The sequence below is a fragment of the Thermobia domestica genome, chromosome 12 (genome assembly GCF_964235325.1).
Source record: "Thermobia domestica chromosome 12, izTheDome1.hap1.1, whole genome shotgun sequence".
NCBI lineage: Eukaryota > Metazoa > Arthropoda > Insecta > Zygentoma > Lepismatidae > Thermobia > Thermobia domestica.
Window position 1 is genome coordinate 218,416,375 of NC_137465.1, and position 27,174 is coordinate 218,443,548.

A 27,174-nucleotide genomic window follows, 5' to 3' on the forward strand; every position below is an offset into this window, starting at 1 on the left:
GTTCTTTATATCGTCATCCTTATCTTTTGTTGGGGAATGTACATTTAGAACAATAATATCGCACCACCGGCCCTGAAGAGTAATAAAAGAGAATCTAGCATTAACAAATTTTAACACGTTTAATTGCTGATATTATTCGTTTGTCAACGAAAAACCCTGTTCTTAGTTGATTTTAATTTCTTTCTCCATACATAATGTAGAATTTCCGTCCGCAACGTGCCCCTTCCTTCCCACTTAACTTTCTGAACTCCTACCACATCCATTGTATATTTCTCTAGCTCATTTGTTGAGAATTTTAATGCGCCTTCCTTATAAAGACTTTTTACATTCCAAATCCCATTTTACTTTTCTGAGGTAGTGCCAAGTTAATCAGTCTTTGTCCGAGGCTTCTGTGAATGTTTCTGAACGAGTGTCTTCTTTCAGAATGAAGAGGTTAGCCTCACGCCAAGTCCCTGGGCTGGAGTACCATCCCCTAGCTTATTCAAATATTCGCAGCTAACCTCTATATTTAGAGATTCCTCGATTTGCAACCTGAGCACGTGCCATGCCGTGGGGACATGAACCCATGATACACAGTGCGCCCTTATATGTTGTTTTGAAGCGCAAGTTAGCTGTAAAGTTATTCTGACCATACTCCTAAATTATATTATGGAAAAAAAGCACTGTATATATCATCGGGTGTTCTAAAAATGGCGCCCATGGACAACAGAGCACTATTCTACAAGTCAAAATAAAGGGAAAAATATATATATATAATTGTATACCTTTCGGATCCACGATTGGAGACGCGAATTGCACTATGTGGAGACGTCGCAGATAAAGAACCAAAGAAAAGATCTACCAAACCATCAAATGGTTACATTAATTCTTTCTAGATGGCAGTTAAAGTCGATAGATGTTGAAACTAGCACCGCTTATTAGCTAACAATCGATATAACTGGCTGATATATTCGTAGAGCAATGCTAATAGTTCCAAATTAATCTACAACTTTGCCACATAGTGAAATTTACGACTTCCCGTAGCGGCTGAAGGAGGTTCCGGAGCTTATACCATTGTACAGCATTCTCTTTCTATTGTGACCTTAAGAATAGAGCAATGTTGTCCCTGGGCCACCATTTTTAGAACATCCGATATACACCGTAGCGTCCAATGAGTGAGAAACAATCAGATCAAGAACAATAAATAGTTTCTTAAATATTGCATAACTTGAAAAAACAAACGATTTTTTTTTCCGGTGGCAGAAATTAATCTTGTATTTACATTCTTATATGCAGTGAATATAGTACAATGTTTTTACATACAATAAAAGAACTAAGTGCTAACTTATACAATAGTGCAGCTTGCTTGAAAAAAGTGAGATTTAATATAATACAAAAGAGGATAGCATTTTTTAAAATAAGGTAGTCAAGTTCCATATCTGCACAAGTACTTTAAAAATTAACTTCTGTAACTACACTCCGTAACTGATCGTCAATCTCATTTTTTTCTTCTTTCTTTCTTTCTTTTCTCAATTCGTAAATGAAAGGCTTAATGTCACTTTTCAGTTAAGAGAAGAGCTTCTGTACAGTAGAATATATTCATAGAACAGGGTCAATTTAATGGTCTAGATGAATAAGAAATTCATATAATTAATTAAGTCGAAATTACGTGAATTACGTATAAAAGTACAACTAAAATACTCATTTTGTAATTGTTTGGCACAACCATAAAACGCGCATACGAAATTTAACAGATCATCTTAGACTTTACAAAGTAGTAGTAGAAAAGTGTAGACACAATTAAGTGATTGGAAGCCCGAAGATATAATAATTAACAATAATTTGTGGTAGTTTCTATTCGCTTATTAAATTTTCTCTCTATTTTCCACAATGATATACCGTAAAAATATAAAAGTTTTGGTCCTTGGACAATTGTTGTGGCTAGCGTCTACCAACATTTTTAAATAAGAATTTGTCAATATTTTCTTCTTCCTGTTACCGACAGTTAAATAGTAGAAAAATTATTGTGTCTACACTATCGCACATTTCATGGATCATACACGCATCCAACCAGTTTATAACAGAAATTGAATTTCGAATATAAATAGTTCTTTTAACTTCACTCATACTCGACAACACAAATAATTTACAGGGAACAGTTTCAGTATCACTGCGCAGAACGAATTCTTCACATACTCACAGAGGAATGTGCAAAACTTGGAACTTCTCCGTCAACAACAACAATATACAAACTATATATAAATGACGTTTCTATACATCACACATCAGTCAGATATGTTTATATACGTATGATATATATATATAAACAGGAACCATTACACGTGGTCTTACTTTTCACAATTGAGCAATGATGTTCATTATTTCTACATAAACAAAATTTACATATTTATATATCCATTTTGGTTTGGTCTATAGCGATAGAACACTTTATAGTTCTTGGTATAGTCTCTTGGGAAATCGTACCCAATGTTCTTTGCCCCAAGGTAAGTGGCACCAATGGTCATTGAAGTGGTCAACTGAAGCATTAGTAATTCCGGGATGGCCACATCCTGTCCACTATGACCTTTGGCTTGGTACTGCTGCATTTCTCTCAAAAATCCAGGCTTCAAGAATTCCCAACTCCCCCACACAGACCCAACACAAACAATAGGAAGCCCTCCAGGAGTATTCCACAGATTCTGAAATATATCAAGAAAGAGAGAGGAAAATATTTTAGTCATTTCTTCAAATACAAAAGAATAAAATTCGAAGTGTGTTGACTAGAACAGTAAACTGATCTGATGACGCTAGCTGCTGTATGTCAATTCCGGAATCAGTCAAATTTTTATTTTTGAGAACTTTCCGTTTCAACTTGAACCAAATTACTGGTAAACAGTGATTTACTTTGGTTTTGACAAATATTAAATGTAGTAGAAAAAAATTTAAATAAAAAAGAAAAAGAAAAGAAAAGAAAAATGCGGAAATCTGCTTCCACCAGTCTACCACCACATGCTTAAATTTTGAGATTTAAAAACATTAGGACTTTTAACAGAACATCTTTCGTCAGTTTACAGCAACTGAATAACAAGTTTGCATTCTATACCCGGTTCTGAGTTCGATTCCCTTTTCCAGTGTTTACTTCGGATATAAATCCGAAGCTGTAGGTCCGTTTCATACAGCCTCGCTGCTGAAACCTCTAATCAATTAACCTATCAATTTTATCACTTTATATACATATTATTACACTAGTTTAACAGTGTATCATCGCCTTCATCAGACGCACGATCCAAGATATCAACTTAAATACAGGGTGTATCAAAAGGGACTTTACAACTTTGAAAACTCATTGATTGATTCATTTATCTTACAGACGTGGTTTTGGTTTCATTTTGTAGCAAAATACATCGAGTTTTGACTCACGTAGTACACTAGTTTAGAAACAAGCCACCACAAGCGCTAGCGACAGTTGCAGCAAAGATGGCTGCCTTTACTGGTCCCGAACATGTTAGCTGTGTGTTTTGGTTTGAAAAATCCAAGTCTGCGACAACTATGCAGCGTAATTTTCGTACAAGTATGGTACCTCCCAATAAGCCTACTATTTATCAATGGCATAAGTGTTTTATTGAAACTGGATGTTTGGTCAGACACAAGAAGTCTTCAGGTCTCTCCATACGTCTGAAGACGTTGTAGAGCAAGTGAGACTTCAGATAGGATGTGTGCCGCTATAACATAACGTTCGCTTCCATTCATACTTCGTTACATATATATAGTGCACTAGTTAACTGTTCAAAATGACATAACACAGACTACGATATATGCGAATTTATGTATTTTGTATAAATACTTTATCATTTAACTTCTTAATTTCTTACTTTTTTTTTTTTTAAACGAATATACACTCCTTCACATGGCGTATCTTTTATGTTCTCAAATAACTATAAAAGCATAGATATTTATGTCTGGCCCAAACTAAGAACATAAATAGGCTCTGGCCATAAAAGAAAGTGATATTGTACACTACGGACTACTGTCCATAATAACAATCTACATATTATCGTCGTACCGCATCAACAATGGAAGCCATATTGAATCTTTACGTGTACCAAAAAAAAAAAAAAAAAAAATCCACAACTGAAATGAAAAAAAAAAAAATTGGATTCTTGGATGGTTCACTGGAATTTAGCGCCTCTTTCAACACCGAGGCTAAATCAAATGGCCTCGTGGGTTTACAGCTTTACGTGAGATCCGAACCACATTAGCTCCCACTGGGAATCGAAGCCGGGTCTCCTGCATCAAAAGCACATACGCTAACCATATAGCCAAGATAAAACTTCGAAATCGGCATCCTGGGAAATTTGAATCTCTATCCATTCTATGAGTGAAAATTGGAACGAGTGTCTAGATATCTGTAATCAACTTTTTGTTGGTTGTAGAATTAATATATAGGAATCTGTGAAGAGTACACAGTTGACATGATATGTATACTTTAAAGATGACAAATTTGCAGGTGAACAAAAGAGTTGAATTGATTTTTGAGTTTGACGTTCCATTCACTAGCGACACTATATGAGACGTGGACCTACTGATTAATATGGAATCCGAATCACAAGAGCTCCCGCCGGGAATCGAACCCAAGTCTCCTACAGCAAAGGTGCGCACGCCAACCGCTTGGCCACGAAGGAGCTCTGGTGAACAAAAGAAAAGCGGCCTCTGCAATAAGCTAGTTTTATGCTGTTGATATATACACTTGAACTCTGAAGAAAATCTGAACCGTCTGAATGAAGAACAAAAATTCTTGATATAGAATAAGATTGTTTATATTTGAGTTTTGTACACTCATGTCCAAAATTATTGTCGCATGTCTATAAATAAGTTGTAGGAATATAATTTGAAAACGAATTCGCCCGGCATTTCTTATAATGTTATTATGTGTATAATCGTCAAAGACATTTCATGTCAAAAGAGCAGTAAATAAGAAGAATAAAACGAAAATAAAACTTTGTCAATTTAACAACATTTTGTTTTACTCATTCTAAATTTCGTATTTATAATTTTTTTCCTCTGAAATTGACCACAAATATACATTTCCCGATTATACACATAGTATCAGTATTAAAAGTACCTTGGAAAATCATTATTATATTATATTCTTACAAGAAGACAGTTATAGATATGCGACAATCATTTTGGACATGAGTGTACCCTATACCATTTATTAGCAGTTATGAGGGACGTCCAATAAGTTATCTACCTAGACAAGAGAGAATCCAGATAGGAACCTGGTCATCACTGTTTTTCGATGTAAGCCCCATGGAGGTCTATGCACCGTCGCCACTTCGTGGGCAGGCAAGAAATCAGAGAGAAAAAAATAAGTCTTTATCATGGCCTGCAAATCACTGGTAAACAGCCTGTTGGTGTGTACGGAACTTCTTCGGGGGCGGGGAATCATGGTGTTTGCATTGCATGGACTCCTGCTTGCTCTCAGGATTTCCGAAACCTGATGACCGAGCGGTGCTCCAACTTCTGCAAATCCATTGTTCGTGGCGTAACACAAACACTCTGCTCGCGGCCAGTGTTGCTCCGACTGACCTCAAATTGCGCAGTGGGGTTCCCCACAGTAGCCTTGGCGTGCGTGTCAGGCGTCCTCCCTTCCTGTCTAGGTAGGTAACTGATCGGACGACCCTCGTACTTTGTAAAACAGCAGCTAATCATTGTGGTAAAGAGAGTGCTCCATATTCTTTATATTTACCTATTCCTAACATCTTCCCATCCCTTGAAGTAACAAAACACTTACACAATATAAACAAAAATCGAACTTAGTATTTAAAGAACACGCAACAGCACTTACCGAATCTACATTAGGTAGCAAAGCGAGTATACTTTTAGCTAGGCATCGACCAGCTTCGGCAAACAACCACCGACACATTTCGTCTCCTTTTTGAGCACCTTTGGCTATTTTCTCACACAGCTTGGCAAAGAATGGCTTGTCGAATTTCGCATAACAATGTTCCAAGAGACCAAATCTATAAAACAAAAATCAAATTTTAACAAATGCAAAGTCCAAAATTTACATGCACTGATTTGACATTCAACAATAATCGTTACTATCTTGTAAAAACCAACTACACCATGGAAAAAACGAAAAAATGAGGTAAGTAAACGTGGAATTGAACTATTTTCTTACTTGAAATAATGAAAACTTCGTGCAGAAAGTTACATTAGATATTAGATAACGTGAGGAAGGGCTATGAAGAATATGGGATGAAAATAAACATTAGTAAGACAAGTCATGGTGAGGAACGAAGCGGTCGGTGACAGACATACAAATATATTGTACACAGACTCCTGCTGTGATTGGACAATCCTGTGTCCATATATTGAGCACCTATGATGGCTGTGATTTCATATAGATATTAATCAAATATCTATATGACCACGTACAACCCACGTGGTCCGAGTAGAAAGCACCGACCTTGAGAGTGGGTGGCTGTTCTGGTGAGCGGACTGAGTGGCGTAGTGATTAACGCATCGGCACGATGTGCCGGAGGTCCTGGGTTCGAATCTCGGTCCCTTCAGTCACATTCTCACTCTGTACGTTATTGAATTCACATCTATAGAGGATATGGTGTGTTAAAAAATCGGTTGTTTTCTCTTTCATTAATATCTATAAAAACAGCCGTTATATAATTGGGGCGAGCCATTTTCACTCTCCATTTCCGGCAATGAAAACGTGTTACCGAAATACCGAACTTGCTAAGTTCCCTGACTTTTAACTGTTTTGATTCAACTGACCGATTATCAGGGTTACCTAACATTCTCGTTTCCTCGAACACACCCTCTTTTCTTCCTGGAAAATGTGTCCGGCGGCTTTTTAATATATACTAATATCTACGGATTTTTAAATTAAAAAAATCACACGGTTATTTATTACAAGTAGCGTACTCTATTAAATGAGTTTCGTCAAGTGCTAAACAGAATCAGTCACGTGTTTAAACAACGTGTGGTCTTCATATAGCCTCGCTGCTGAAAAGGGACGTTAAACTCAAAATCAACTCAACTCAACGTGTGGTCTTATAGTGTTTTGAGGTTGGTACTACTGATAACGTCATATAACTTCGTTTGTTTTATCTTCCAGTTTCGTATTGTTTACATTCATTGATGGAAGAATATTGATGATTTTTGAGTTTAACACCCCTCTTAGCAGTGAGGCTATATGAGACGGGACCTACTGATTAAAGTGGAATCCGAACCTCATGAACTCCCGCCGAGAATCGAACCCGGGTCTCCCACGCAAAAGGCGCGTATGCTAACCACTTAGCCACGAAAGAGCTCTGTTGGAAGAATATGTTTGCATTTAACGAGATTAATTCCTTTCTTAGAGCATTTTCCTTTCAATACCAGTACTCGACATGAGGTGTTCTGTTTTCAGTTTATGAAATTTAGTAACCCTGCCGGCCGTTATTTACATGACTATTTTTCAAAAGAATGAATTTTACAACGCTGAATACACGAAGTACAACTTTCAAACTTTATTATTATTTACCTGTCCTTTACGTTGAAATGCTCCTGAATAGCCTTCCATATGTAGTCAGTACAGTAGGGAGCTTGTTCATAATTATCCTGTTCATCAAAACAAATTTTGATCGCTTTGTTGGAAATCCAAAACGCTGCAAAAAAAGAAACACACAAAATACAGTAAAAAGTAAAAATAAAGGGTTTTACAAATCTGAAATAATAATAATAATACTTCTCAATACGCAAAACATGGTAAAAATATTAGTCATAACAGGAGGGCATACGCAATTTTACCGGGACATGAAAAGCCAATGGTGGATGCTTCCTTTTCCATGCTTCTCATAAAAGGACACACGAGTAAAAACAATGGTCAAAAATTAATTAGTTTAGGCAACATCGCAGACCAGCGTCAAGAAAACTTAGAAGTCACTCATGGAAACTATTTCATATAGAAGAAAAAACTCAAAACCTCATTACCGGTGGTGATCAGATAAAACATCAAATTCTGCAGATCAAAAAGAAAAAGGAGTAAATGAGTATCCAACAAACCTTCCAGAAAAAGACAGAAGAGGTCTCCAGGATTTTTGGTTACGAAATACGGCTGACAAAAGTACAGATTACGCTATTCACGTAACAAATTTCAGTCTTCCTTATATTACATACATTATTGTCAAGACAAACACGTTAACGTATTATGATCACAAATAATACTATGAAAAAAAAATGATTTGCAATTTTAAAGGAAGAACTAAACCAAACCACTTGAGAGTAACGGCCCATTTGTGAGCCTAAGCCTCCTCTAGCGCCATCTGATAGCGACCGGCAGAACTAGGTCCAGACTAGCGGCGAGCACGCTGTCAGCACGCTGCGACGCCCTGTCCCTAACAGGAGCTTTCTAGATCTAGTGGCCGTCACGTCTTGTTTTCATGTGACTCCCCAATTTAACTCACGACGCCAGGCGGACGCCTAAAATTGGAAAGCACCATCCGAGATTCGAACCCGGGACCACACGGACATGAATCCAACGCTCTAACCACTAGGCTCCGGTGTTCCCTGTTTTAGAAGAAGATTTCTAGAAAAAAAAAATCTGTTTTATTATTTAGTTTGAACCTAACACAACTAAGAAACACTCGATTCACACACAAGCAGACTAGGATGGGTGTACATACACCTTATTTGGAGGAGGATGCCCACTGATCATTTTCTACCGAAATTCCCAGCAATCACCCGTGAGTTCTGCAGCGGTATTCACCGCTAAAAAGATGCAGATTAAAGGATGATCTAGCAAATGATAAACAAAGCTGGCCTATCAACTCACTCCCTCATATTGAGGGTCAAAATGAATAAAAGACACCGAACAAAATAACAGTATATGCATGAATTATTCAGCAGTAAGAGTAGTATTATATACATACAAATAATAATAATAATAATAATAATAATAATAATAATAATAATAATAATAACTTACCGCTTCCTTCATCTGACAGCATGTTACCCCAGCCTCCACACCGAGCCGTAGATCCATCTGAATTAAGAAGAAGGGTGTTGGATCCAGTACCAGCTATGACTACAATACCACCTGTTCAATTACAAACAAAGCTAATATTAGTGTATATAAAAACTCTGTTTTAAGAGAAATACACTTCAGAAAAATCAAAACTGACCTGACGTACACTAAAGCATAATTCTACGGGACAATGTAACAAAGCTTTCGAATCCAACTGATTTAACTTCGTTTTGTAATTTAACTCTATTTGACCGGAGAATGAAATCCAATGTTTTTTCCACAATCACTTATCGAACAATCTTCTCAACTCAAAATCACTAAAATGTCAGAATAATTTTGCAACGACGCTATTAAACTAGGAAAATTCAACATTTATATTTCCTAAAACTTACCTATAGGATACAGCAAAGAAAAGAGTACATTTTGAATTTACTGATAAGACGGTACAGCAGGAGTCGGTTTTGTCTTGAATAAGAAGACAGGACAGAAAGTTATACGCAGTTGGAAATACAAGAAAGGATAATAATATTTGAAGATAGCAACCGAACCGAGAAATATGACGATAATCCAAGTATATATGCCTACATCAAGCTACACAGATGAGGAAGTAGAAGAAATCTACGAGCAAATAGAAGAATTATTGATGAAAGTTGAAGACGAGGACAATTTAACCATCATGGTGACTGGAACGCAGTGGTCGGCGAAGGCAAAGAAGAGAATGTAACTGGGAATTTCGGCCTAGGAGAAAGGAATGCGAGAGGTACACGATTAAATGAGTTCTGCAAAAGCCATAATCTGAATGTAACGAACACTCTTCGAAAACCACTAAGATGGACAAGACCAGTAGACAAAGAAAAATATCAAATAGACTATATACTGGTCCGACAAGCATTTAGAAGCCAAGTGAAGAACAGTAAGAGTTACCCAAGACTCAGACCATAATTTAGTTTTAATGAAGAGCGAACCCCAACTAAAGAGGAAACGAGTGATAGCACCAAACAAAAGATGGAACACAATCAAACTAAGAAGAGATGAAAACATGAAAAGGGAATTTGCAAATGCGACAGACAGAGACGACCACGGTAGCTTTAGCAAGTGATGACATCGACTCGAAATGGGAAGCCATGAAAGCACGCATTACAAAAGCTGCCGACGAGCACATAGGAAGAGAAACGAGAACCCAATATAAACTCTGAATAACAGCAGAAATATTGGAAATGATGGAGCAAAGAAGACAGTTCAAGATAACAAACAAAGAAGAGAAATATAGAAGGTGCAGAAATCAATCAACAGAGAAGTAAAGGCGGCCAGAAAAAAACGGATAAATAATTTATGCAAAGAAATTGAGAAAAATGTAGTCAAAGGCAATACAGAAACGGCATATATAGAAAGGTTAGAAAACAGTTCGGAGAAAGAGAAACGCACATAGAAGAGCAGATAACAAGAAGATGGAAGGAATACATTGAAGAACTCTAAAAAGGAGACAGAGTGAACGAAGAAGAGATAGAGAAGGAAGAAGACATAGATGAAAATGAATTAGGACCATCAATTTTACAGTGCGAATTTGACAATGCTTTGGAGAAAATGCAAAATGGTAAAGCCCCAGGAATAGATCAAATACCAACGGAAGTGATTAAGAATCTCCGAATAGCAACAAAGAAGAAACTATTTAATCTTATTAATGAATTGTATATCTCGGGGAAAATACCAAGAGACTTCGAGAAAAGCATATTGGTACCTATCCCGAAGAGGAGAGGTGCACGAAATGCGAAGAACACACAACGTTAAGTTTGCTTCCTCATGCATCAAAAATACTGTGCAAAATTATCGCACAACGAATAGAGGGAATGATCGAAGAACGGTTATCGGAGGACCAGACTGGATTCAGGAGAAAAAGTGAAACAAGGGAAGCAATACTGAGTCTACGGTTGATCATGGAACAGCACATCAGAATAAACAAACCAATTGTGATAGCATTTGTAGATATAGAGAAAGCTTTTGACAACGTAGATTGGAATATCATGTTCAGAGGTTTGAAGAAGTTGAGAGTAGATTACAGAGACAGGAGAATAATATACCAACTTTATAGGAACCAGACAGCTATTATAGGAAGCGATCAGAAGGAAGTAAGAATAAGTAAAGGAGTGAGTCAAGGACGTGGGTTTTCACCTCTCCTGTTCAACGTCTATATAGAAGAGACTATGAAAGAATTCTTGGATAAAAACGAGAAAGGCGTAAAAGTAAATGGTCAAGTTTTCAGCACAATAAGGTTTGCTGATGACATAGCATTGATAGCGGAGAACGATGAGGACATGCAGGAAGCACTTTCAAACTTGAATGACCAACAGGAAAAAATATGCAAAATGAAGATAAATAAGAAGAAAAGAAAAGTGATAAAGTGCACAAGAGCAGGACAGGAAGGGGCAAACGTATGGCTAGGTGGAGAGAAAATCGAAGACGTTAAGACGTTCCCTATTTAGGAAGTCTAATATCCTCGGACGGAAGAAGTGAGAAAGACGTAAGTTCCAGAATAGCACAGGCTAAACAAGCGGAAAAGAGGACTACTAACATCAAGAAATGTGTCTCTGGACATTCATAAACGATTTATTAAGACACTGATATGGAGCGTGCTGCTGTACGGATCAGAGACGTGGACATTGAGAAAAGCTGAAATATCCAAGCTGGAAGCATTTGAAATGTAATGTTGGCGCAGAATGCTGCGCATATCATGGACCGAAAACAAAAAGGAATGAAGACGTACTAAAGGAAGGTATTGAAGGACGACAGATCATGAAGATAATAGGAAAAAGAAGAAACAGCATGCTTGGCCATCTTATTCCACACTCGGATTGGATCGCTGTGCTGATCGAGGGAAAGGCAGAAGGAAAACCAGAAAGAGGAAGACCAAGGATACAATATCTAGATGCAGTTACGAAGAAGAGGCCTTATCAAAGTATAAAACAGCTATTCCAAGCGGGAGTATATTTTTAAAATTTCCATGTTGCCCACCAACCTATGGTTGAGGTGAACAAGAAGCTCTTTACGGAGTCGGGCTGTATAGTGCACTAATTTAATGAGTTGAGACAGCAGGCATTTTGCATTTTAAACAACTTATACAATAAAAATAAAAAAGTTACTTAATTACTATACTTCTCATGAAGATGTTCCACCGGAACTGAAATTGAAATACTCTTGATCTTGCTTTAATTTATTCTTTGCACATTTAAAACAAAACTTATTAATATTTAAGGAAATAAGTGTTTAGCTTATATTGTACCACCGTGCAAATCCTATTCACATTCATAATGTCGATTTCTTTATTTCAGTTACGAATTTTGGTTGCTACTGCAACTGATATGAGTCCTGGGTTCGATTCCCGGTGGAAAAAATCGATTACGTTTTTTTCAGGCCACCATCCTGAGTGATTCACACCAGGCAAATGTAGGCATGGCACCTAACTTACAGATCCAGGGCCGTTTCCTTCCCCTCTTTCCTAGATAGTGTGCCTGCCGAGGGATGCAAAACGTCTTACGGCCACAGCTGCCGGTACTTCCCAGAAATATGTGACGAAATCTATATAGTATTTAGACGACTTAGAAAAGTGGAAATGTCCATCTACACTGCCCTCAGTACAAAATAAGAATGACGCAATAAGCTACTATTTCTTAAATAAACAGCATGGGTCACATGCGTACTTTCAATACTTAAAATTATCTTGTATTTCGAACCAGTGCTCCTGTTCCTGTTCATTCTCATATATCCAGGTTACATCTTATAGGCAAAGATACATGGCCACAGTGAGGGCCGAAATATTACAAAAGGGTAAAATCTTGAACTTAGTTTTCGATACCTGAATAGTATTATTAGCGATGATATGAAGTGGGAACGTAAAATAAAAGCAAGGATAGGAATGGCGAAAAAAGTCTTTAGGAGGAAGAAAAGTATTTTGTAAGACCTTGAATAAAAAATTGAAAAGAAAGGAAAGAAAGAAAAAAAGACTCATAAAATGCTTCGTATGAGTATTGTACTGTATAGGCCAGAAACATGAACGCCACGCAAAAGTGATGAAAAGCAACTGGAAGTTTTCGACATGCGAGTGTGGAAAAGAATGGAGAGAATTAGCTGAGTCGGGCAGAAAACAAATGATAAGGTGTTACAAATAGTGAGGCAGAAAAGAACAATATTAAAAAAAGAGGAAGGGAAAATTATTGGAACAATGGCTACGATGGAACTGTATCATGAGGGACGTGATAGAGGGTATGGTGACAGGAATAAGGAGATTACAATTAATGAACGATATCAAAACAGACAAATCGTACATGAAGACGAAGAGGTTAGCGGAGAACCGTGGAGCATGGAAGTTTCTCAGCTAACCTGTCAATAATGGCGCTATACTTACGATGATGTTGGTGAATATATATCCTATAGTATCTACTAGTAATTATTAATATTTACTCTAATTTCTATGCTCTTACCATGTTCATGTGCAGCTGCAATTGATCCTACAGTATCACTACACACCACGTAACTTTTGCTCAAATCTGGATAAAGTTTCTGCATTCCTCTCTTAAGTTCATCATTAGTCTCCTGCTGTTCACAACCACTTAAACTAAGACCCTGAAAAAAGTAAAGTGGTATTTACAAGTGTTAGGTAAAGTTAAATAAGCTACAGATTTTCATAAAACTGACCATTTTTGCTAGACTATTTCAGCTATGCCCTCGGAAAATACGTGAAACATACTTCGGCCCTGCCCCCGCCCCCGCCACCTTCTTATGGACGAAATCTTCCTTTTGCTTTGGGGGAAGAAGTGAATGACCTCAGCTGCGTTGCCAATTTGTCATTCAGACGTTTGGTCTTGGTGAGTGAAGATCGTAAGCTACTTAGAATGGCTAAGAAGACAGTGCACAGCGAAGACCGAGAAATAATTTGAAATGGCAACGCTGTCCGCATCCACCTATTGAAGGATCTCGGCCATTGCAACTTGTTTCTCCTCTTTTGACGGAGGTACGGGAAAACACATCGACAGCAGCGCCAGCAAGGGTACACTTGAAATAGACGGCTCTAGATAAAATTACATAAGCTAAAGGTTTTCATAAAACTGACAACAGGCAGTTATATAAGCTACAGGTGGCCCGTCGGGTCCCTGGTCGATCTCAGCTCCCGTCGTTTTTATTATTATTATCGTGGCCAAACAATGTGCGTGGGCTTTCCCGTTTCCTCCCACTTTCGCCATTCCACCATTATCATTCATATCATCACCATCATCTCTCTCTCTTAGCGCATGTGCAATGATAAATGATGATAATAATAATAATAAAGAGAAAGAAAGGCAGTAATTCAAGGTCCATTAGCACTATCTGTAGTGGAAAAAAACAATCAAAATGTGTAGTACTACAGGCAGTGTGACTTTTTAAGGATCACAGTTGTTCGTCAAAATGTATGTATCTAATTGATATAAGTGTGCTTGGCTAACACAACTAGTTCAACAGATCTGAACGTAAAACTAAAATCAATAGTTAATATACATATATCGCATCGATCTGCAATATTACAGAACTATATCTGTGGCTTAAATCTAAAAGAGCCAATGCAACTTTTTGATAAAATATCTACGAATAGGCTACATACATACTATTGGATATTGACATCTGCCCCTCTTGTACAAGAAAACATGCATTTAGAGATGTTAAACAAGTGTCGAACATGTCAATTTGTTCTCTTAGATTTAAGCCACAGAAATATATATCGTAAAAAGTATTAAGGAGTAGTGAAAAAGTTCTAAGGACCATGATGCACTGGAAAAATCACAAACTGCCTAGTTCCTCTGTTCATATCATCATCATCCTTGATTTCAGTATTGAGGCTATTTTTTCAGACTGTTCAATCTGGGAATTGCATTCATACAACACATTAAAAAACACTCAACGCAATCTGACGTCCGGGAGTACAGGGCACAGCTTGCAATAAAACAACACTCCAATTACAAATATAGTGTTCAATAACAGGTAATATTTTGCCACCTGATTACTGAATTTTGTAACGATCCTTATAATATTCCACTACCTCTTTTTTACATATTAAATTTGCACCTGTCATATATTCGTGTTAGACCTATCAACGGTTTATTTCTTCTAAGACATTTAGGTTTATGAATTTGATTAGAGAAGCTAAACTAAAGCAATAAGGATTACGATTTGTACTGGACGTAAAACTTATACTTTGTAAATGTGGAATTAATATTTAATACGCAGTATCATCGTATTTTTTTATAAAATACTGACCGATGATTAATCGTACAATCGCAAATAAACGTTTTCACTTTCAAGAAAAATGCAAATCTAGTCTAAAATGGCATTTTTCGAGCAGACGGTCCTACCAAATTTTGACAAATTTCTTACATTTTCAGGTTAGGTTAGAGCTTCTACACAATCTCATTCCTTTACGAGAAATGTCCACATTCGTGCTTTTAGTGACAATCTAGCACACGTTGGTCTATCTTTTATGCACTAGTTCTTATCCCATACGTCCATATTGTATGTATACTGAACCCTCCTGAAGTCAACCTGCAAGTAGTAATAGAGCTCCTGATGTAGTGCATGCACTGCTAAAAGAAATACAATGCTCTATCCTCACCTGAAAATGTAAGAAATGTGTCAAAATTCGGCAGAACCGTTTGCTTGAGTAATGACGTAACTTACATGCTAAAAGCCTTAGTGTGATTTTAGATTATACATATTAGTATTTTAAGACATAGAATTACCTGTATAAATGAAAAATTCTTAATGAAAACAAAGGCATCCTGTACAAACGCTTCTACTAAGGAAGAAGTCTACTGTACTCGAGGAAGAAAGTACTTTTCTTAACACTATCCCACGTCTTCGACGCGTAATGAAACCAATTTTTCTCTGATAACGGTGTGTGTGTCAAAGGATTCCTTGCCACACCATGTAGTTGGCTTCTCAGTGCCTGGAGCAAGTGATCAAATCCTGGATGTCCTACATAGTGGTCACCGTTCGATGAACTATCCTTCTCAGGCAAAAGGAAGAGATTCAATGGATCGCCACATGTCGCAGGCGTAAGACATGCCATAACATTACCAGTACCAATTCCTAGACCACTTTGTATTTGCAACCTGGACTTTGCGAATATCTGTGAATAAACATTTTGCATCATTTCAATTTGTTTCGGACTAAAATCAGACGGTTGCGCTCGGTTATGAAGAAACAACACGTGAGGGAAATATTCAATTATTTCCTCATCTTGTGACGTTGTTGGGGTAGACGGCTTCAGCATTTCTGCAGATTGAAGAAATCGCAGTACGTTCGGATCAAAGAACCAGTCTTGAATAAATATTACTACATGACATACTGAAAGAAAGAATGCTGCCAATTGCAGTGATTGCACTTCCATGGCATTTTCAGTGGAAGCAAATTCCGCAACGAATTTTTTCTCTTGTTGCACAAGACGATCCATCACCGCTGGCGAAAGAACTGGTTGAGAATCCAAAAATATTACTCGTGATGGTGAAACGTAAATGTCTACGCCAGATGTACAGTACCCACCAAGTTCTTGGTGTTCTGTAGTTTGAGGTTTGAAATATAAATTTTTATTAGGTTCATGCGGTTTATTCCCAGCTAGATATGACATAATAGTTGATTTTCCTACACCTTGCAAACCTAGACATCCTACAACTAGAAAGTCATTCTGATCAATTAAATGTTCCATGGCATTGTCACATAATTGAAATAATTCGTCAACCAATTTTACACTTGCTTTCATCTCTGGGGGAGGGGCCAGAGGGTTGACATTTTCGCTTGCCGTATGTTTTGGTGCTATGTGATACAATGGTTGCTGAGAGTCTGTCTCCTTTTTTAAAACACTTGGTGGTCTTTGACTGGGGGATACAGCTCGACTTTCCCCCTCCCTCGTACGTAATATAATAGTAGGCTGTGATAATGGCCTGTCACTTGCTTTAGCAGGACTTCGAGAATCGGAAGATCTTTCTCTATCAGTACGGTCCCAATCTTTGTCACGATCAGGTTTCGCTAAAATAATAGGAAATCGCCCACCACCCAAAGGTCCAGATTCATCCTTGTCTTTACTCATTCCAAATGGCTTTTTCTTCTTGCGATCAATACGGTTCTTATCAAAATCTGACATAGTCTAAAATATTTACTACACTTAGTTCCCTAGTTCAGGTTTTTCACAATAACATCACTACGGTGAAATATGGCTATTAGAACGTAATGTATATTCTCCGGTATTTCTAATTTTATGTATTCACTAGTAGATATATTCTGTATATGTTTCTGGAATGATTAAAAAATAGCAGTTTTTTATATTTTTACTACGTGCCGGACACAAACAGATAGCACTTTCCTCCCGTTTTTATATACACAAATAATCCAACCTCACTAAAACAAGCACTCACGCAACACACACTAACTACGACGCCATGTTTTCTCGTGTCTGCCTTTCTTCCGCACTGCGCTTGCGCAGTGTACAATGGCTGCATCGCATTGAATTAGCTGACATCTGTTGACGAAGTTTGAAACTATCTAATGAAGCATCTGGGTGAACATGATAAAAAAAAAAAAAAAAAAATCTTGTGGAGACAACAGAAAGAGAGCTCTGGGCACTTGTCTGTGGCTCTGGCATGGATACGAAATATTGATCCGGTTATCTATAACTGGAACTTCTGAACAAACACACGAGTGGAAATTATTGCTGCTGGAACTTACGGAAGATATTAACGTACACTCTTTCCTCTCAATTTACGAACCTCAAATTGCAATAATCCTTTGCAAAGTACTCCGTTAACTTGCGAATGAAATGTAGTTTATGTTTAAATATTAAATGTAATTGACAGTTTAATTTTCCATGATTATGCCCTGCATGCTAAAGGAGACGGATGAAAGCAAACAACCATAAAATAAATACTGGAATGATAATGTAGGAGGGAACGGAAGAACCCCGAGAAAATACTTACTGACTAGGCTTGCCAACTGGCCGGTTTTTCACCGGAGTGGCCGGAAATATTACTGTTATTTTGATTAAAGCCAGTGACCGGTACAAACTTCTTACCAGCCCCTTTATGACCATTTTTTGTTTTGAAATTTGTATCTAGTCCGAAGCAATTTTATTTAGTTCGAAGTATAGATTTAAAAACTTTCATTCTGTAAATCCAAAACTGTCACCTTTCACCATTTATCAGCGATTAATATATTTTATTCATCTGTTTAGATAATTTTAAAGAGATGACAGGACTCTATCAGGAAAAATTTGAAATTTACTTGTAAGGAATTTAATACATTTATTGAGAGTGAAAAAGAACCTCTTAAAGCAATCTGCTGTAGTTGAAGTATAAGTTTAAAGAATAAATTTCATTTTCCAAATCCAAAATTGTCACGTAAAGATTAATATACTTTTGTTCATCTGTTTCGATAAGTTTAAAGAAGTGGCAGTTACTGGTAAATACAATAAAATGATTAATGCCGATTTACAGTTTCTCGTTTATGGCACAATGTATCTATTAAGCTTATTATTGAATGCAGTCCGTGTAACGTGGGTTCCTGTCACCACGGCATGGCGCGTCCTCAGGTTGCGGATCGAGGAGAAGGCCTCTAGATATAGAGGTTAGCTGCGAATATACTGAATAAGCAGTCGCGGACAGACGACTAGGAGTGGTCCTCCAGCTTGGGGGTTTGGGTAAGGCTAACACCCTCATCCTGTAAAAAAAGGTACTTGTTCAGAAACATTCACAAAAGCTTCGGACAAGGACTGATAACTTGGCACGACCCAGCAAAAGAAAATGGCCATGAGATTTGGAACATGGAATATTAGAAGTCTTTATAGGGCAGGCGCGTTAAAATCTGTAACGAGTGAGTTAGAGAAATACAGGATGGACTTAGTAGGAGTTCAGGAAGTTAGGTGGGAAGGAAATGGATCTGAGAATTCCGGAAATTTTACGTTCTTTTACGGGGAAGGAAATAAAAATCACCAGTTAGGAACAGGGTTTTTCGTTCACAGACGAATATTACCAGCAATGAAACGGGTTGAATTTGTTACTGACAGACTTTCTCTTATTACTCTTAAGGGACGGTGGTGTGATATTATTGTTTTAAATGTACATGCTCCAACTGAAGATAAGGGTGACGATATAAAAGATAGTTTTTACGAAGAAGTGGAACGGATGTTTGACCAACTCCCGCGATACCATATGAAGATTCTATTAGGGGATTTCAATGCGAAGGTAGGACGAGAGGATATTTTCAAACCGATTATAGGGAACGAAAGTTTGCATAAGGAAAGTAATGACAACGGTGTTAGACTCGTGAACTTTGCAACATCCAAAAACCTAATCGTGAAGAGTACAAAATTCCCACATCGCGACGTTCATAAATACACTTGGACATCACCAGACGGAAAAACACATAATCAAATTGATCACGTTTTAGTAGATAGAAGAAGACAATCTAGCATAATTGACGTCCGGTCGTTTAGAGGGGCTGATTGTGACACTGATCACTACCTGGTAGTAGCGATAATACAGGAGAGATTATCGTTGAATAAAGGTAATATTCAATGTCTGAAAACGGAGAGATTTAATTTAAAGAAAGTAGAAGAGAGCCAGGTAAGAGAGGAATACCAGATTGAAGTTTCGAATAGATTCTCGGTCTTAGAAGACTCGGCGTGCACTAGTATTGAGGATACTTGGATTGAAATTAGAGATAGTATTAAAAGTTCAGCAATAGAAAAATTGGGACACGCGGAAATACGTAGGAACAAACCATGGTTCGACCAAGAATGCATTAAACTAGCAGAGAAGAGAGAACAGGCAAAATTACGGTGGCTACAAAATCCGAATGAAATAACTACACAAAATTTCGCAGATATCAGGCGGGAAACTTCCAAAACTTTTAGAACAAAGAAACGGGATTTTTTGAAAGCTAAAATTAAGGAACTTGAAGATAATAGTAAAAATAAAAATATTCGGGACATGTATAAGGGGATCAGCGAATTTAAGAAAGGCTATCAACCTCATGCTTATATATTAAAGAAATCTGACGGAACAGTTCTCACTGATATGGATAGCCTCTTAAATAGATGGAAAGATTCCTTTGACGATTTGCTGAACACGCAGCCAAAAACTAATGTGCGTGGAGAAAAGGAGATACACACCGCAGAACCGTATATTCCAGAACCCAATCGAATAGAAGTGGAAGCCGCTATAAAGAAATTAAAGAAACACAAATCTCCGGGTGTAGATGAAATTCCGGCTGAGTTAATTTTAGCTGGAGGCGAAAAATTGTGGAACAAGATACACAAACTCATTCTCCTTATCTGGAACAAGGAAGAATTGCCACAAGAGTGGAAAGAGTCAATCATTGTTCCAATTCACAAGAAAGGCGACAAAACTGACTGTAATAATTATCGAGGCATTTCTCTTCTGTCAACATCCTATAAAATCCTTTCAAATATTCTGTTAGCAAGATTGACCCCATACGCAGATGAAATTATTGGAGATTATCAGTGCAGATTTAGGCGAAATCGATCAACTATCGACCAAATATTTACCATTCGCCAAATACTCGAAAAGAAGTGGGAATACAATACCCCGGTACATCAACTATTTATTGATTTTAGAAAGGCGTACGACTCGGTTAGGAGAGAAACATACAACGTTCTTACAGAACTTGGAATACCGAGAAAGCTAATTAGATTAATTAAGATATGTTTAAGTGAATCCCAAAGTAAAGTCCGGGTAGGAAAATTTTTGTCCACGAGCTTCCACGTCGAAAATGGCCTGAAACAAGGAGATGCGTTGTCGCCATTATTATTTAACTTTGTGCTGGAATACGCCATAAGGAAAATCAAAGACAGCAACCAGGGCCTAGAGTTGAACGGTATTCACCAGGTTATGGCATATGCTGATGATGTAAATTTAATAGGGGATGATAGGAGAACAGTAGAAATAAATGCAGAGATCTTATTAAACGCTTGCAGGGACATGGGTTTAGAAGTAAATACAGAGAAAACTAAATACATGGAAGTGCGTCGGGACCGTAATACGGCAAATTGTGGAGGCGTTAAAATATTAAATAATGATTTTGATAAAGTGGTTACTTTCAAATATTTAGGATCAATATTAACAGACGAAAATCATATTCACGAAGAAATTAAATGTCGACTAAAAGCAGGAAATTCGTGTTACTACTCGGTTCAAAATCTCTTGTCGTCGCAAATTCTGTCGAGGAATTTGAAGCTTAAAATATACAAAACGATAATCAGGCCTGTTGTTTTGTATGGCTGCGAAACATGGTCACTTACATTGAGGGAAGAACATAGACTGAAAGTATTTGAGAACAGGATCCTGAGAAGAATATTCGGACCCAAGAGGAACGAGAATGGGGAATGGCGGAAGCTTCATAACGAGGAACTACATAGTTTATACGGTTTACCCAACATTGTTAGGGTCGTCAAGTCTAAGAGGCTTAGGTGGGCAGGTCATGTAGCTAGAATGGAAGAAAGTAGAAACGCTTTCAAAGTCTTGACTGGTAGACCCATAGGAAAACGACCATTAGGAAGACCTAGGCGCAGATGGGAGGATAATATTAAGATGGATCTCGCAGAGATAGGAATACAAAGTAGAAACTGGATGCAATTAGCTAAGGATAGAAGTCAGTGGAGAGCTTTTGTGAACGCGGCACTGAACCTCCGGGTTCCATAGGCCATAGAGTTAGTTAGTTATTGAATGCAGTACTAAACAAATGCAGAATACAAGTGCTAATGCACTTTTGTTCACGATAGTACATTTCCTTCCTATTGATGGGTTCGAACAGAGATACTTCACACTCAGACATATATCATAGGGAATTTTGAGGATATGGCGGTTTTTTTTATTTTTTTTTTAATTTTTCGAAATTGGCAACCTTAGAGGAAACGGAAGAACCCCGAGAAAATACCTACTGATACGCATAGTTTCTTTCAGAAAAAAATGTTCCGGGGGAGTACACCTTGTATTCGGAGGGTACTATTCCATATTATTCCGAGTATTCTCCGACTCGGTTAGGAGAGAAACATTATACATCGTTCTTACAGAACTTGGAATACCGAGAAAGCTAGTTAGATCAATTAAGATATGTTTAAATGAATCCCAAAGTAAAGTCCGGGTAGGAAAATTTGTCCATGAGCTTTCACGTCGAAAATGGCCTGAAACAAGGAGATGCATTGTCGCCATTATTATTTAACTTTGTTCTGGAATACGCTATAAGGAAAATCAAAGATAGCAACCAGGGCCTACAGTTGAACGGTATTCACCAGGTTATGGCATATGCTGATGATGTAAATTTAATAGGGGATGATAGGAGAACAATAGAAAGAAAAGCAGAGATATTATTAAACGCTTGCAGGGACATGGGTTTAGAAGTAAATGCAGAGAAAACTAAATACATGGAAGTGCGTCGGGACCGCAATACGGCAAATTGTGGATACGTTAAAATATTAAATAATACTTTTGATAAAGTGGATACTTTCAAATATCTAGGGTCAATATTAACAGACGAAAATCATATTCACGAAGAAATTAAATGTCGACTAAAAGCAAGGAATTCGTGTTACTATTCGGTTCAAAATCTCTTGTCGTCGCGAATTCTGTCGAGAAATTTGAAACTTAAAATATACAAAACGATAATCAGGCCTGTTGTTCTGTATGGTTGCAAAACATGGTCGCTTACTCTGAGGGAAGAACATAGACTGAAAGTATTTGAGAACAAGATCCTTAGACGAATATTCGAACCCACGAGGAACGGGAATGGGGAATGGCGGAAACTTCATAACGAGGAACTACATAATTTATATGGTTTACCCAACATTGTTAGGGTCGTCAAGTCTAGGAGGCTTAGGTGGGCAGGTCATGTAGCTAGAATGGAAAAAAGGAGAAACGCTTTCAAAGTCTTAACTGGAAGACCAATCGGAAAGCGACCATTAGGAAGACCTAGGTGCATATGGGAGGACAATATTAAGATGGATCTCGCAGAGATAAGAATACAAAGTAGAAACTGGATCCAAGCTCTGGGCGAGGGACAGAGCCCCCCAAGAAAACATGTCTGGAAGAAGCACTGTTGACACGGTGTATTTACTTAACCAAGTTCGGATAGATATGATGTCATTTTACACTACAAACGCTAAGAATGGAAGACATGAAAGATGTATGTAAGGAAGTTAAGCAGGTTCTATGTAGGTCTTCCTGCTGGGCTAGTGGCTACCGTGTGTGTCTTCGGTGCATGTTGTTCCAGGTTCAATTCCTGGTGAAAGAGCATCATGGTGGTTCGGATAATTCTCAAACTGTAGGTGCAAATCTCACATAGTCTCAATGCTGAAAAGTGATCCTAGAGTCTAATAAACAAGAAGAAACAGCTTTTATTTATCAAAGAAAGGATCCTAACATTCACATATCAAACATTTAGGAAAGCTTTAGAGAATCCTCAACTAAGCAAAAATGTATAGTTACCTGACAGATTTTGGTAACTTACAGACTAAAGCGTTCAATCTAAGCATCAATCTTTGCCCAGTATGTTTTAGGGAAATAATCCGTTTCCTTTATGTTGTAAAATGCTCGTTTTAAAATTGTTTCATTTGCTAAGACTTAAATTATGGGCTAGGGGCCACAGTGGCTCAGTGGTAGAGCGTTCACCTCTGGTGCATGAGGTCCTTGGTTCGATCCCAGCTCGCGCTCAGTGAACTTTGTGGTGGACAAATACCGTGTGGGGGGTTTCCCGGAGTTCTCCCGTTTCTTCCCGCTTTCTTCATTCCACCATTTCATTCATTTCTCATCATAAGCGTTTCCTTTAGCCTAGTCGGCATAATCGTGGGACGTAAAACTTAAAAGATTTCTTTTTTAATAAGGGGCTGCGGTGGGGGTCCTTGGTTCAATCCAAGCTAGCGCCAAGTGGGCTTTATGGTCGTATAGGTTATATCGGAGTTTTCCCATTTTCTCCTGTTTTTAAATTCTGAAACGTAACTCACGATATCCTGAACTCTTTTATGGTTATATGGTTAGTGTACGCAACCCGGTTCGATTCCAGATGGGAGCTCATTGATTCGAAGTCCACGTCTGATATAGCTTCAGCGCTGAACAAGACGCTCCAGGAATGAAAATAACCACTCGCCCACTCGCCTGGGCAATAGTAGGGGAGCTTAAGGCAAAAAAATGGCAAAACCCTGCACTTTATGTTAAAAAGGTACCACTCGGATATGTTGTTCTCCTGATCCAACTAAGCAGGAATCGAAGTGGCCCCACTCCGACAGGTGGCCAGAATCCAATATGGCGGCTATCAAAGATGGCCGCCTCTGCGAATTCATAGTGTTAAATTTAGAGGCATATATCTCCTCAACTAATAGTCCAATCTTCACCATTCAAAAACTAAACAACGTAGAAGATAATAGGGTCTAATAAATTGGCAAAAGGTTTTACCTTACACTGAAATTAACACCTACAGAAATTATTTAATTTGGAACTTTACATTTCTTATGATCGAGTTTACTCATATTTTTTAAAATAACAAGTAAACGGATGGGATTATCGAAAAAGATGTATAACTTTTCAAAGAGTGTTAAATTATCTATCGTTTGGTGTATATTTCATTCAGATTGGTTAATAAACAACGAAGTTATGACAATTTAAAGATTCGCATTGAGTCGATTTATTTTCCTCAATGTCGAGCGAGAGTTCATTTACCGTAATAAAACATCACTGATGGATGCTGCATTGTACGAAACAAATCATTCTCTTGTGAGTTGTTCTTCATAAGTCCCATTTTCACCAGAGCACAAGACAGTCTGACCGAGCCTGGTTATATGAATCCAATATGGCGGCCATTAATTATCATCCATAAAGATAAGTCACTTTCGAAATATTTATTGAAGTATCTAGATTTATAAACAAGTACGACAAAGCAATAACAAACATTTTTCTCTCCCTCATCCTTCTGCCCCACAGAGTAAGTATGGGAAGGAATGAACTCCAAATCTTGTTTCGAAATACGACAAAAGAATCGGATAGAACTGAGTGTTTAAAAAACTTTGAGTAACAACAACTGCACTATTCTTGAAGTATTTCCATTGAAAGTAACAATGGCGTAAATCCCGTGTAATGTTTCGGCGGGAATAGTTCGGAATCACACAAAAAGTCAAAGTTCGAGGCGCTTACGCAATTCTTGTGTTACCAAGAAGTCGTCGATTCAAAATGAGCGATGTTTTTGAATTGTACAAAACACGGTTAATGACGATTATGAAGAAGCCTGAATCAGAAGAAATAGAAGTTCATAGTACAAGATTTCGTGGAAGGATTCTTCGTCACAGGCCAGAGCTAACAGCTCTTCTGTCCGGCAGAAATGTTTTGCTTTCAGAAGGATCTGACATAATAAGTGAGCTGAAGAAAGACATAGATGAAGATGCTATGGCACTAAGTCATGTTGTTAAGATGCTTCGAAAGGATATGGCAAACCACAAGAGTCATTTTGCAAGAAAATTTGAGAATCACTGCCAGGAAGATTCTGTTCCTCCTTCACTAATAGCTGCTGTTAATATGTTACTTTATGATTCATCTGTCACCCCTGATAGCAACGCAGTCAAGCAACTACAAGCTTATCGCCTGATAGCAAGCCAACTTATATTTTGTAACTTCCATAGGAAAGCAGGCGATATTGAAACAGAAGCAGCAAGGCATAAAGCAATCGCGAGCCACCTCTTCCTCTCCATGTTGGGCTGAGCGTGTATGCTAAAACTAGTAAAAAATCTCACGCATGAACTGCATTCACAAGACAATTCGTCTACACGTGTACAGGAAATATCTCCAAGTCTTTCTCAGTGTGGGGAAACGAATTCAATGGAATTGGCCAGAGTTATATGGCGGAGATCATCAAATTCTGATGCTGGGAGGATTGCACATCGAACAAGCCTTCCTGCATCTTATAGGCAAATAGTTAGATGGAAGTGGTTGGGTAGAAATTTTATACAAGTCAGATGTAGCAACACCAGGAACCGCTGACAGTATATTGAAAGTAACTCACATTACAAAAGCTCGTTTTGCTCATCAGATTACTCTGATAGTTTTACATCATTTGCTGCGTGATGCATATCAGAACTCTTCATCAGGGCAATCTTTCAATGACTGGTATACTGAAAAGGAATCTTCGTGTCCAACGTTTAAGTTTTGGATAATATATTACCGTCTCGTGATTTTGCTCTTAATTTACATCAGAGCCATACGTCAAGGAAATTTTAAGCTCTACGTTGAAACACTAAAACTAATGGCAGAATTGTTTTTCGCAATGGACCACCTTAACTATGCTCGTTGGCTTCGCGTTCGCATTTTTGATTTGAAGAAGTTGGAAGAAACACCTCCTGAGATTATGCTTTCGAAATGGGTTACTTTGTGATAAGAAAGACATCAAAACCTTTCTCTGCAATAGCTATAGATCAGCTCATGAACAAAATAGCAAAATAACAAAATTATAAAAGGGGATGGCGGAGCGATTGGACTCTTACACGACGACAATACTCTTGTCAAATGGATGACAACGGGACCAGAAATTAGTAGACTAATTAATGAATTCAAAATACCATATAATGAATATGATCCTGATAATAAGCACCATGAAGATTACTCGTCGATGCAAGAAAGATTTAAATCGTCTGTTGAAAAGATGAAAGAAGTTTTCGTCGAATTGTGGAATCCGTTTGAAGAAAATAGTGGATTTGTTAATGTTGCTTCCAGAATCATTTATAACGGTGATATAATTGAATCCCTATATTCAGCAGAAGAAAAAGGGTCTAATATGTACAAGGAATTTGTGCAAGAAAGATCAATAGAATGTACCAAGCCATTCTTTTCGCCCATAAAAATATCTTCTCTAGTGCTTCATTCTTCCCTTCAAAAGAATAAAACAAATAGAAATGAAATAAAATTACTTAAGATGGACGTTGAGCTATTCTCTCGCTTACTACGCGTCAGTAGATGTCCCGGCGTATAGACGGCCGAGTCAGCAAAAAATTATCTTGTTTTCCTAGAATTCGGTGTCATTTCCTGGAATTGGGAGGCAAGTTTCGACAAGCCTTTAGTTGCTATGGTCATAGCCTTTTACGGCTACCAGAGAAGTGCGTGGGA

General features: G+C 37.8%; 1 protein-coding gene across 2 annotated transcripts in view; it reads right to left on the bottom strand.

The window, feature by feature from the left end:
* Positions 1 to 1,538: 1,538 nt before the first annotated feature.
* The window catches only part of Nagk (N-acetylglucosamine kinase), a 188,410-nt gene continuing 162,774 nt past the window's right edge, over positions 1,539 to 27,174 (bottom strand). Inside the window, exons 4-8 of one of the 2 annotated variants that reach the window (XM_081734751.1) lie at positions 13,480 to 13,621; positions 8,966 to 9,076; positions 7,523 to 7,646; positions 5,828 to 6,002; positions 1,539 to 2,678 (exon numbers count right to left, since the gene is read on the bottom strand). In XM_081734751.1, coding sequence (XP_081590877.1) covers positions 2,379 to 2,678; positions 5,828 to 6,002; positions 7,523 to 7,646; positions 8,966 to 9,076; positions 13,480 to 13,621 — 852 coding nt within the window. In that variant the 3' untranslated portion in view covers positions 1,539 to 2,378. Of the gene's footprint in view, positions 2,679 to 5,827; positions 6,003 to 7,522; positions 7,647 to 8,965; positions 9,077 to 13,479; positions 13,622 to 15,765; positions 17,491 to 27,174 lie in introns of those variants that run through there. The other variant, XR_014127857.1, reaches the window with a different exon arrangement.